Here is a 13,078-nt window from a genome sequence, read left to right as displayed (position 1 = left end):
CGCGCTCCCATTGGTTACAGGGGCGCCCTCCTCCGCTGCCATTGGCTGCGGCGGGATGACGGGGCGGGGCGCGGCGGGTGGCGGGAGTTTGGAACGCACCGCGTGCTCGCGGGAGCGCGCCTGGCCGGGAGCGCGCGTCCCCGCCCCGCGCGTCCCCGCCCCGCGCGTCCCCGCCCCGCGCGTCCCCGCCCCGCGCGTCCCCGCCCCGCGGATCGGCATCCGGAGGATGCGGCCTGAGGCTGGGACAGGACCGGGACCGGGACCGGGGGCTTGCAGTGGGATTTGGGGACTGCTGCCTGGGGTTTGGATATCGGTGCTTGCGGTTTGCGGGCGGCTACCAGGATTTGGGGGCTGGTGCCTGGGATCTGGGGGCTGGTGTCAGGATTTGGGGGAGGGTACCAAGATTTGGGGGCTGGTATCAGGATTTGGAGACTGGTGCCTGGGATTTGGGGACCTCGTGCTTGTGAGCTGAATTTAGGGACCTGAGCCTGCTTTCAGGTCCCACTTGAGGATCCCTGAATGAGAATCCCAGGCCATTCCTCTCTCACCATTCCCCCAAAGCAGGGCTGTGCCAACCCCACCGCTCCCCTCCTCCCCCTCGCATGCTGTGTTGGGTGATGGTTTTTATTCATCGCTGCCGTGACCTCTCTTTGTGCAGGGCGGATGCTCCCTGCGGTGCTCCCTGGAGCATTCACCTCGGACCCCTCTGCTGCTTCATGTTCCTCAGAGAGGCTTTTGTGTGTTTGCTTTTCCACCCTGAGATTTCTATGGAAAAGCAAGCCATTTTGCAAGTGCAAAGGAGTGTGAAACAATAGTGTGGAGCTCTTGGTGTTCCCAACTTTAGTTGTACATATGCTGTGGAGGATTGGTCTGCTAAAGAGACTCTTACAAAAGTATTTTATATCTATTCAGAAGGATGTATTCACAGACTATGAAGGAATAAATTGTACTAAATGTATTTTTTACTGGTGTGCTATGGACACAGGCTTCTCTCTGCTTGCTTTCAGGTAGCTGTAATCTTGGGCTCTTTTCCAGGAAGTGTTAAGAAAAATGTGTTATAAAAATACATCTACCTTAGAAACATTTTCTGTGCTCTGTGTTAGGCTCAGCCTCCCTGTACTCTGTCCCAGTAATCTGCATGGACTGGAAGTTACTGACTGGAGGGAAGCAAGCAGCCTTCTGTCCAAATTGAAATCTTCTTAGGAGGAGCTCTGACTTTCACTTCAACACCTGGGACAATGTATTCAGCTTAATTCCAGGGGAGAGGCCACCAGAAAATACAAGAAAGGACTGGAGTGGAAGTTCTTATGCCAACACGATGATGATTCATTCATGATAGATTTGGAGCAGAATTTGCCAATCCCTGCCAATTCTGTGCCAAATTGGGAGGGTGAAAGAGGCTTTCAGGACAGTTAAACCCTTGGTTCTGAACCTTGTAATGGAAGGTGGAAAGTTTTTTCCACATTGCTGGAATTCTTAGTCATCTTTTCCTTAAGCCTGAAGCACACATAACGTAAGTTTTCTTTAATGCCTTGTACAAGCAGCTCCTCAGCTCCTGTGCCTTGTGAAATGCCACTTTCAGAGCCCATGTTACATGATCTGTGAGCTCACAGCTGTTCAGGTCAAACTGGAAAATAGCAGGGGGAAAGCAGCAGCCTGCAGGGATTGGTGTCACTGATTGTCACTGTGGGTGACAGCGTGACTGGAGTCTGTCACACAGCCTGTGCTGAGACCTGGAGACAGTAGGAGCACAGCCTGGACTGACACACTGAGCTGGCACAGCAGCCTGCTCAGGGGAGAGCTCTGCCACGTCTCCCCCACAGACTCCCATTTCCCCAGGACATGATAATCCCACACTTTTCTGGATAAGTACAGGAATCAAAATACAGTGGTATTGGACAAGCACTTTTCCACCCCAGTCTCCATGGCAACACCAGCATCTCACCAACATCTTTGGTCAAAGTATATTGGAGGTGTCCCAGGTAAGGGACATTGGGAATGTGAACACTTCAACTATGTGTTTGTTTGAAAAAAAATACGGGGAATGCATTTGACCTGTTCACGATCCAGGCAACTTCAGCTCTTTGGAGAAGGTTATAGGGTGTATCTTTCCACCAGCTGGAGCTTGGCTCATGTTTCCATCTGCAAAAAGTGACAAAACCACATTCCCTTCTGTAGCTACTCCCAAGATCTGTTATTTCAGTTCCTGGTGCACTAGAAAATCCAGGAGGATTAGTCATTTCCCCATTCTCCAGATCCAGAGGCCTGTGGAGCAGCGCTGCCGGGTGTCGCACACTTCGTGCCCAGCTCCCAGCTCTCCTGTCCGCTGGTTCATCACAGCCCTGCCCTGCCAGCAATGCCAAACATTCCCCTTCTCCTTGAAGTTTCTGGCTCTTACCGAGTGCTGGTGTAGGAGAGTGCCAGCTGTGGATGGCACACCTGGAGAGACCCGCACTGGGGGTGACCTGCAGGCGCTGCGGGGGGACAGGAGGCAGGGGGAGGCTGCGGGTCCCGGGGGCGTTTGAAGGGGTCCGTGAGGGGCAGGTGCGGTGCGGGGTAGGAGGGGACAGTGGGGACAGACAGGGTGGGACAGCGGGGACAGACAGAACGGGACAGTGCGGACAGACAGAGCAGGATTGCAGGATGGGCGGGCACAATGACATTATAGATGTCACTGACAGGCCCCTAACCAGCGGCGTTTCCGTAGTGTAGTGGTTATCACGTTCGCCTAACACGCGAAAGGTCCCCGGTTCGAAACCGGGCGGAAACACCGGCCAAGGTGGCTCTTTTATTTTCCCTTTTTTCCTTCCTGCCGGACGGCAGCAGTGCTCTTTGCTTCTCAATGTCCTTGCCAGACATTTTATTTTACTAAAAGCCTCAGCGCGGCCCGGCAGGAATATTTAACCCGTTTTATTCCGCAATTTCTCCAGCCGCCCCGGCGCGGAGGCCGGAACTCGCGTCCCGGAAGCGGCGGCGGCGTCACCGGGACATGGCGGCCTGAGCGCAGCGCTCAGCCCTCTCTCCCCTCCGCAGGTGCGCGGGGGCCGCGGCGCTCGGGCCGGACCGGGCCGGGCCGGGCGGGGCCGGGGGGAAGCGGGGGCGGCGGGGCCGGACCGGCCCGAGCCAAGCGGGGAGGGCGCTGCGGGCTCCGTCCCGTCCGGCGGCGGGGCCGGGCCGGGGGCGCCGCGGGGTTGCGGGTCCCGCGGGCCGTTCGCTGCCGAGGCCGCTCTGACCCGGGGGCCGCGCCGGCAGCGAACGGGGAGCGCTCCGGAGCCCCGGTGCCGCTGGCTGGGAGCGGCCAGCGCCGGCCGGTCCGAGCCTCGGGGCGCTCCCCGGGGCCCGGCGGTGACACGGGTGACAAGCGGCGGGTTTAGCCGGGCTAATCCCGGGGGGGCCGGGAGCACACGGGCTCTGCCCGCGCCCCCGCGCTCCGCCGCTCCAGCAGCAGCCACCATCTCGCTGTCCCTTGCTGCTGCCAAGGTCCTGAGTGAGCCCGGGCGGCTCCGGACACTGACTGCTGTGTGATCGCTGCGTTACGGGGTAAACAAAAAAGTGAAATCTTGCATGTAAATTTTTGAATATTTTTTTTTTAAATTTTTTGATTTCTTTTTTTGCTTTCGCAGATCAGAAAGTGTCTGCAGCGCCTTCTCAAAATGCAGTATTCCCATCACTGTGAGCACCTGCTGGAGAGGCTGAACAAGCAGCGAGAGGCCGGATTCCTCTGCGACTGCACCGTGGTCATCGGAGAATTCCAGTTCAAAGCACACAGGAATGTGCTCGCCTCCTTCAGCGAGTATTTCGGGGCCTTTTACAGAGACACATCTGACAACAACGTTGTCCTGGATCAGTCTCAAGTGAAAGCTGATGGATTCCAAAAACTCCTGGAATTTATTTATACAGGAAACTTAAACCTTGACAGGTAACATACTATTAAATGGGAATAGGGAAATAAACTTTGTGGTAAGGCAGAACTGGATTTTTTGCAATCAGGTCTGAAGAAACATATAGCAGTGGATGTGATGAATATTAACAACTTGAAGTTCACCTGTTTGTATGCTTTAAAATACCCCATGACATGTGAGTGCCAAAATAAAGGTGTGTTGTCTGATATTTCACTGATTGATAGTTTCAGTCTCCTGCTGTTTCAGTATGCTTTGGGGGAGATTAAACATCCTGCATGATTACCAGAAGAGGGAAGGATAAGTGTGTGTCTGGGGGTGAATTACAGTAGTCCTTCTTCTCAAAAACACACAGGAACTGTGAATGTGGTAGAGAACTTAAGCCTGAGGGATGGATGAGGATAGGCACGATTTTAAAATTCACATTTGTTAGAATTTGCATGATCTGTTACTTAAAATTTTATATTATATTGCCCAGAAGGAGTCACAGAAAAAGTTTCCCCTCATTACTGCATTGGTTTTGTGCCTGTTGTGCTGCTTCACGTACAGTGAGGATGCTTTTTTCTTTGCAGTGCCTTTTTCTCAGCAAAAGAGATTTATCTCTCATGAGGGAGGTGTGGCTACTTAGAAATACCAAATGCAGGATTTTTACTTCTTTCTCAATGTCTGATGTCAAATGCAGGCTCAAAAACTGGTTTTTTTTCTACTGAAGTGTGAAATCTCATACTCAATAATTTAAGTGCACAGATTCAGGGTGGTTTTTTTAATTAGCTGCAGGCATTAGCAGCAGCAGAGCTGAAGTTAGTGATTGGTGCTTTGCCAATTAAATATGAGCAGAACTGGTCAGAGTTCTTGATGTCCATCTGGGACTGCAGCAGGAGAGTTTCTGGATTTTCTGAGCAGGTGGATCTCTGAAGGAGAAGGAAGATCAAAATACCATTCTTGCCCAGAGAGAATTGTTTGGCTATAGGTGACACCTATACAATATAAAACCAGCACAGCCATATAATTAAAATAAAATCCCCCGTTTGATGGTCTGCAGACCCCACTAGACATGGACCTGCAGTTCAGGAATAATTGACATTTTATAGCCCTGTGGCACTACAGCACCAAGAAAATAAATGTTGCTGTGTGTTCTCAAAGTTACATTTTCTGACAGTGTAACTCTTGTGCGGCTCTGTGTCCATTTGTGATACAGTTGGTGCAGAACAAATGTTTGCTTTGTCCAAAATGTTTCACCCAAGTCTTGTTTCCTTTCAGCTGGAATGTTAAAGAGATTCACCAGGCTGCCGACTATCTCAAGGTAGAAGAAGTGGTCACGAAATGCAAGATCAAGATGGAGGACTTTGCTTTTATTGCTAATCCCTCTTCCACAGAGACATCCAGTATCACTGGGAATGTTGAAGTGAACCAGCAGACCTGCCTCCTGACTCTCCGAGATTACAATAATCGGGAGGAGAAGGAAGATGCTGCTGCTGCAGAGCTGGTTCAACCACAGGCAAAGAAAGCAGCTTTAGAAAAGAGATCTCCTCAACCCAAAAAGCGAAAGAAGAATTTCAGCCCCCCCAAAAGCACAGAGAATAAATCCCTCCAATATCAGAACGAGGTGGCTGAGAACACGTCCTTTGAGATGTTTTTAGATGCAAATAAGCTGGCCACCCACATAACAGAGCAGGCAGCCCAGGGTGGCGATAACTCGGAGCTGCAGCTGGCAGCAGTGGTGGCGAGCGAAACGCTGGCGGCGCAGGATATCCTGGCCCAGACCATGGCAGCCAAACAGAAACGGGGAAAGCCTCAGCAGAGCTGTGCCCTGAAGGAGCACTGCATGTCCAACATAGCCAGTGACAAGGGCACTTACCAGCTGGAGAGCTCGGGGGAGGAGCTGGACCAGAAGTTCTCCAAAGCCAAGCCAGTGTGCAACACCTGTGGGAAGGTGTTCTCCGAAGCCAGCAGCCTCCGTCGGCACATGAGGATACACAAAGGGGTGAAGCCCTACGTGTGCCAGCTCTGTGGGAAGGCCTTCACCCAGTGCAATCAGTTGAAAACACATGTAAGAACTCACACAGGTAAGCCATTGGCCATGTCTCATGGGCTGTGGGGGCTCTGGGATCACACATAGCCTGGTGCAGGACTGGAAGGATTCTGACTTCTTCCTCTTGAAATTTTGTCTGCTGTTGCTGTGCATGCAGGGGTAGAACCAGTATCCTGATAAGGTGAAATGTTTCAGCATTTTTCTGTACTAGATATAGTTTCAATAGCTAGAGATGATTTTATTAGTTCTGAACATCTTGATTTCTGGAAAGACTTGGGAAAGTTGGCTGTCCTTTAACTCTGTAGAGTGGTGGAGTGGCCAAAAACTACTGTCAGTAGAGTATAAAAAGCTTGCTGTACTTGATACAAGAATTTCTGTTGCTTTTTTTAAAACTTCAAAAGATATGTTTGAGTACAACAGTGGGGAAAATATTCAGTCTTATAATTTGTCCCATGGGGTCTTCAAGAAAGGTAGGAGGTTGGCTGAATTACTGCAACATTTGGGATGTTATTTCATAGATGTGCAGCTGATATGAGTGATAGTGTCACTGTCTCATATTCAGTAACATTAGCAGGAGCTTGTGTCATACCAAGCATCCAAGAGAAATCACTTAGGAGCACTTAAACATTTTAATCCAGCATGTCTGACTTAAAAAGATGATGAACAACAATTTGCTGGAGCCTGGGAAGATGAGAACTCCTGTGCTTGTCTTTCCTTGTGTTCTGCATGTTGGAAAGCTTTGAGCAGAGGTCACAGTTTTTCCAGGAAGTTGTGAAAATGTAGGAGATATTGAGGAACAGCTGCAGGAGAACACCTTGCTCTTCCTGTGATCTAGGGAGAGAATTTCAAATTCTGTGAGCCAGGGTCTAACCAAAGATTCACACACAAGGTGGAGCTTGACTGCAGAATTCAGGGACAGTGCTGGTAAGGAATGCTGGCTGTACTTTGTACCTCTGAGGGTATTGTCATGGGAATTTCTGCAAGAGTGGGGAGAGAATTCCATGGTGTTGATTGCTCAGTGGCATGCTAGACGTCTAATACTTCTACTTTTGGAGTTTTTATGTACACTACTCATTAAGTTTGATTGTGCACTGCCACAGAGTGGCAGAGAAAGGCATTATTGTACTTTCCAGGACTGCAGAGTTGCACAAGCCCTTACAGGAGACAGTTCACCCCTAAGAGGACATGAACAGTCAGAGAAGTACCTGCAACATTCTGCAGCAGACACTAATGAGAAATTAGGGAGCACTAAGACTGTATGTTGAATATCTGTTGCTGTTGGATAAGCAAGAAAAAGCAGATGATATGTTCATTTTAAATATTGAGAATGATAAACAGATATAACCAGCAAAGAGTCTGAAACTAAAGTGGCAGCATTCATAAAATAATGTGGAGAAGCTGGCACTACTGAAAACATTATTACTTTTTTTTTTTTTTTTTACCCAAACATAATGTGTTAAAAAATAGTCCTGTTATCCTCTGTGTTCTAGTGTTCCACTTCAGTGGACTGATTACAGGATTTTCCAAGATGTTATTTGTAAGAAGTATTAGAACAGGCACCTGAGCTTTGGTCAGGTCATGGATTGCAAAGCTTTCTTACGTAAATACAGAGAGCACAAGGGTGTTGTTTTTCACCAGGGGAGAAGCCATACAAGTGTGAACTGTGTGACAAAGGCTTTGCCCAGAAGTGCCAGCTGGTGTTCCACAGCCGGATGCACCATGGAGAGGAGAAGCCTTACAAATGTGATGTCTGCAACCTGCAGTTTGCAACCTCGAGCAACCTGAAGATCCACGCCAGGTAGGCACAAGTGAGATCCTACAAATTCCTGGGTTTATTTAAACAGAAACATTTACTCCAGTGTAAGAGCTACACATGAACATGATTCCTACTCCTTTTCTCGTGGCACTTCTCTCACAATGCCTAACAGAATAATTGTATGGGTGTACTTGCTCATTAAGGACAAGATTGGTGCCGGATGAATGTACAGCCTGAGTCTGATATCCTTGTTTGAAGCACCAGAGAGGAGAGAGTTCTGTGGTGGGAAGCGAGGGAAGTTCTCACTGCCATCTGCATGGTTTTTGGCAATTTTGGCAGGAGCAGGAATGATATTCCCACGTTAGGAATCATCATCTTATGTTTCAGTACCCTAAAGTACAAAGCATGCTGAGTTCCCATGGTGCACATCACCCGTGCAGGGCCTGTGGTTCAGTTCAGCTGCCGTGGAAGTCACGGCTGTGCCCATCCCAAAGGGACCAGGCCGTGAGTTTCGCTCTGCAGGAGCTGCAGGCTCACCAAGCTCACTCGTTCCCCATTTGCTGTAGGCCAGAGCGGTGGCAGGAGGAGCAGAGCCTCCCTGAGCTGTCTCAGCCTGGCTGCTGCTCACGGGGCCGTGTTGTTGCAGGAAGCACAGCGGGGAGAAGCCGTACGTGTGTGACCGCTGCGGGCAGCGCTTTGCCCAGGCCAGCACGCTGACGTACCACGTGCGGCGGCACACCGGGGAGAAGCCCTACGTCTGTGACAGCTGCGGCAAAGCCTTCGCCGTGTCCAGCTCGCTCATCACCCACTCCCGCAAACACACAGGTACGGGCTCTGGAGAGGGGCAGGCACCCAGAAATCCACCTTGGGAATTGGCATCCGGCTCCTTTCTCGTGTTGTTTTTCCTTTGATTCCAGTTTCGGGAGTGCTTTCTCCCATTGGACAATATCTCTGTTCTGTTTTGATTTGTTAATTGTATTCTGGTTTATGTGCTGAAATAACAACGTGCTTGTGTTTCCTTTAGGAGAGAAGCCATATATCTGTGGCATTTGTGAAAAGAGTTTTATTTCCTCTGGAGAGCTCAATAAACATTTTCGGTCTCATACAGGTCAGTTTTCAGACAAGCTGCTTCCTGCACCATAAATTATAATCTACTTTCATCCTTTAAAATACATTGTATTGGTATGTACTTGGAAATAGAAGAGTTTCTTCATTTATGTGTCTCTGGGTTAACATAATGTAAAGAAAATATTCATCAATTTTTTTAATTGCCTTCAGAGTAGCATCTGTGCCTCGGCGTAGGTGTTGATGTATGATTGAGGCTTTACTTAAAACGTTTGTTTTAAACTTTTATTCTGGAAATAATTTTATTGTAATAGAGACACAGACAAAATAAGAGTTACAAAATTGTATTTCAAAATAGAACATTGAAATCTGTTATCCTATGTCTCTAACTGTATTTTTTTTCAACATCAAGATTGTTCTCACTGCAAAACTAATTTTTTTTTCAGGTGAAAGACCATTTATCTGTGAAATGTGTGGAAATTCCTACACAGATATTAAAAATCTTAAGAAGCACAAAACGAAAGTTCACACAGGTGAGTTCCTTGTGCAAAGAAAGGTTGAGAAACCACATCAGCTCTTTTGCCTTCCATGCTGAATAAATATTTTCGCTCATCCAGGCCTAGAATTAGAAAACAAAGGAATTTTGGATAGTAGTTGTTTTTAGGGCCAAAAGCATCTGTATCCAGCCTTGTTCAACACTGGCTGCATATGCCTTGTCCTCTGTCCATCCTTGTGTATTGACCATAAATCCCTTGCCTCTGTCATATGGAAGAGGGAATAAATGGTGTGTGTGTACATCTGGGTTGGGAGGGGGAGGGTGGGAAAATGAGCAGGGACAGCGTGGAATTCAGGAAGGCCCCAGTGCAGCCAGTGGGGAGGGCAGGGCAGCACTGAGTGTGGGGAGGGCCTGGCAGAGCTGGAGCAGTGATCTGGAATTGCTGCCAGGGTAGGCCAGCTCTCATAGAGAGAGACAGCAGGCAGCCAGGAGTGCCTCAGCACTGAAATAACAGACTCTGGAGCACGCTTTGGTAAGAGAAAGGGTCAGACATCCGATGTGGGTTAATCAGAGAGCCATCCGAGAGCAGTGGCTGGCTGCATTCCAACGGGAAGGCAGCAGGGAACCCACTAACAGGGGTTCAATTAAGAATAGAAAGTAATTTTTCAAGTGACTGGATAAAATCTGCAATGTGTGTCTCTGGAATGGAGCTAAATGTTGTCTTTCAAAGAAGTTTACAGACAAATGATACTTTGTACACTGCTGTTTTAGTTTAAGGAGGGTGCTTGGGTGTGGCTCTGAGACTTTCTGGGGTGGAAAGTCTCCAGGAAACTTTCAAGATTACATTTTTTCCAAAGAACCTTTGTTCACTGTGATGTTAAGGATTTGTTATCTTTCTGTACCATGCCAAGTAGAGATCAGGTTGCATCATCCTTCCAGTTGTCACACTACAAGCAACAGCAGATGTGATTCCCAGTGCTGACATTGTAGTTACAGCTGGCCTGCATTTGCAGCACGTGGAAGCACCAATATCCCAGCTGCCCAGGCAGCCTGTGACACACCAGGTGTTGGCTCTGATAGTCATTGGAAAGGGAATTTACAGAATCTGTGCACAAGTTTTTGAACCTTTCTTTCTGGTTTTTTTTTTTCTGTTGTTTCCACAGGACCTGAAACTTCCCCTGATTCCACTGCACTTGATAATTCTTTCAATGAACAAGAATCCATTCAGAGTCAGAAAAGTCCTTTATCAGAGTCCATAGATGTGAAACCCTCTGAGATGTCTTTAGCACTTCCTCTCCCCATTGGGACTGAAGATCATCAGATGCTGCTCCCTGTGACAGGGAGCCAGTCCCCTTCATCAGAAACATTACTGAGATCTGCTGTGACTGGATATTCAGAACCTCAGTTTATCTTCCTGCAGCAGTTGTACTGACAGAGCAGTGCAGAGCCATCCAGGTAGTTTGGCAGTGAACTTGGAAATGTTTGGTAAGATGAACACAATCAACCAACCAGTCATGCTCTCTGAATTGGACATGTTCTTTGTTTTCCTCCGTGTAAAGACACCTGTGAGACATTTCCATTGTGCAGTGCTGAATTGTGCTAATCTACAATCAAATTTCTATTTGTGATTAACTCTGATTTCCAGGAGATGATTCCGGCAACACCTGCCTTAAGAATTCTGTGTTACATGTGTTAATGTACTTTGGAGTTTTCTTCCCATGTTCCTGCTGATTTCATGTGTCACAATGTCATTTGAGAACAGATATTTTAAGCCATATTTGATAGTTCAGTAGGATTAACCCAGAGGTGTAGGGAAAAATCAAAATTTGGATGTGTTAGTGAGCCTGCACTCCAAGGTTCTAGAATGGTCCATGATGGAGGCAGGTCAGTGCTCTGCTGAGGTGCTTGCATAGATTTGCTGCTGGCTGCCAGAAGTGCCATCTTCAGGTGGAGCCTGACCAGGGGAAAAGGTTTGGGTGTATTTTCCTGACAAGAAAAGTAAAGGAGGGTTAACTTTTGTCTGAAGTGTGGCAAGTGGGAGGGTCCTAATGGCACAGATACTTCTGGGTCTTCTTTCCAACAAACTGCATTGGATTGTTTGTTACAAGTGAATCCAGCATTGTTGTATCTTGTCCCAGATTTATTTTTCACATCCCTAAAACACCCTGGGTTTGGCACAAGTAGCAACAAAAGGAGAGCTGGGACATGCACATTGTAGATAAAGCAGTGAATTAATTAGTGAGACACAAATTAGAGATTCATAATGCTTTTATTTTTTTTTTTTTTGCTGTAGTACTGCTTCTTGTGCTAGATAGGAGGTACAAAAGAGGAAATAAATTCTGCCCTTCACTGTGAAAATAGTAAGTGAACACTACATGAGGAGGCATTAAAGAATAATACAACAGAGCAGATTGATATTCTTCCAGGCAAGGTTTTGCTAGAGTTTGACTGATTTGTTTTAATTAAAGTTTTTTGTATTGTTTTACCTCTCATGTCACTTGTCCACGGTAACTGCACAAAACTGGTACCTAGCAAGGCCCAGGTAAAGACAGGCTTTATTACTAGCAACAGACATGTTTAAAAAGCAACATTTTAATGTCTTGGTAGGGTCATAAAAGATTAGATGACAATAGAAGAACTTTTCTACTCCATTTTGCCAGTTTGTGCCATTAACAATTGTAAGCATTATTTATGTGATCATCAAACAGTAATGAAACAGTCATGATACTGTACCAACAATGCATTTAAAGCCATCCTTTGTTGGTTATTTACTTGGTGCTAGCATTTATTTCCACTGATGCCTTGTGTCCAGACGCTGATAAATAGAAGATACCTCTTAACTGATTCCATTCTACGTGGAGTAATAATTAATCTGCACCTTAATTAAACAGACTTGTGAAAAATTTCTTGAAGGATTTCATTTAAAGAGTCTGAAAATGTCCCCTGACTCCTGATGTGACTATAATTATTTTTTTTCTCTTCCTACATGTTTGTATTTGTAAACTAATAGACCTTTTGCTGCTTTGTGTTGATCATTTTAGTATGATGCATGTCTATAACCTGCTGCTTGGTCACATTTTATGCTTTAATATATGTTAGATTTGCTGATGAAGTCTGCCATGGCCAGCAGGATTACAGCCATGTTCAACAGGAACATCCCTAATGCAGGAATCTCTCACACTGTCCCCACTGGAGCTAATTATTGCAGGGCCTTTAATTTCTCTGCTTGTCTGTCCCACAACACTTATGAACAGCTGATGTTCATAATGCTGGCAACAAGACAAAGTATCAAGTTCTCTGGTATTTTATTTTTGGCATTTCCCTTTGTCTCCCCTCTTGTCTCTCTCAGCTTCTGTTGTTGCTGTAGCCCCTGAGGGATTCCTCAGCCTTGCCATTTAAGACTGAAGAACCACAAAATTGGGATCTTGACTGTGTGTAGCTTGTACTAAGCTTCCTCTTTGCTGTCTCTCTCTGAAAATAGAGCAGAAATCTTGGGATAGACATAGGTGTAATCATGAATACTGAGAATGAAAACACCATACAACTGATAACTTGCATATTTAAACAGCTTTGGAAGACAAACTAATGATATGCTGCTGATACCTGAGGAAAAGCAACTCAGGATAAACATAACCAGGATAAATGACCAGGAGAGAGAATAGCTCTGGAAAGAAACCTAAACAATAACTACATTCCTACACAGAAAATGCATTCCATAACAGTGTTTGTTTGGACTGGTTTTATATTTCTAAAATTATAGCTTATTACTGTATTCTTAGATTTCAGACTTTTTTAAAAAATACAGTGCTTAGATTTATACAGGATTTGTT

The 13,078-nt window shown here is 46.8% G+C and overlaps 1 protein-coding gene and 1 non-coding gene across 3 annotated transcripts; both read left to right on the top strand.

Moving 5' to 3' along the window:
* The first annotated feature begins 2,697 nt into the window (after positions 1 to 2,697).
* TRNAV-AAC (transfer RNA valine (anticodon AAC)) lies at positions 2,698 to 2,770 on the top strand. The gene has a single exon. It is a non-coding gene; the product is annotated as a tRNA-Val (tRNA).
* Positions 2,714 to 12,151, top strand: MYNN (myoneurin). Of its 2 annotated transcripts, none has more exons than XM_086843758.1 (8): positions 2,714 to 3,033; positions 3,624 to 3,919; positions 5,160 to 5,965; positions 7,570 to 7,729; positions 8,334 to 8,512; positions 8,712 to 8,795; positions 9,199 to 9,285; positions 10,412 to 12,151. In XM_086843758.1, exons 2-8 carry the CDS (start codon positions 3,654 to 3,656, stop codon positions 10,678 to 10,680), a joined length of 1,851 nt encoding a protein of 616 aa, XP_086699884.1. In that variant the 5' UTR covers positions 2,714 to 3,033; positions 3,624 to 3,653; the 3' UTR covers positions 10,681 to 12,151. The 2 variants fall into 2 exon arrangements, with proteins under 2 accessions (XP_086699884.1, XP_086699885.1); XM_086843759.1 differs by lacking the exon at positions 2,714 to 3,033 and adding an exon at positions 3,226 to 3,540.
* The last annotated feature ends 927 nt before the right edge of the window (positions 12,152 to 13,078 follow it).

The sequence above is a fragment of the Cyanistes caeruleus genome, chromosome 10 (assembly GCF_971803275.1).
Source record: "Cyanistes caeruleus chromosome 10, bCyaCae1.hap1.1, whole genome shotgun sequence".
Lineage (NCBI taxonomy): Eukaryota > Metazoa > Chordata > Aves > Passeriformes > Paridae > Cyanistes > Cyanistes caeruleus.
The sequence above is the reverse complement of the archived record's forward strand: the minus strand, read 5'-3'. Positions and strand labels throughout refer to the sequence as shown.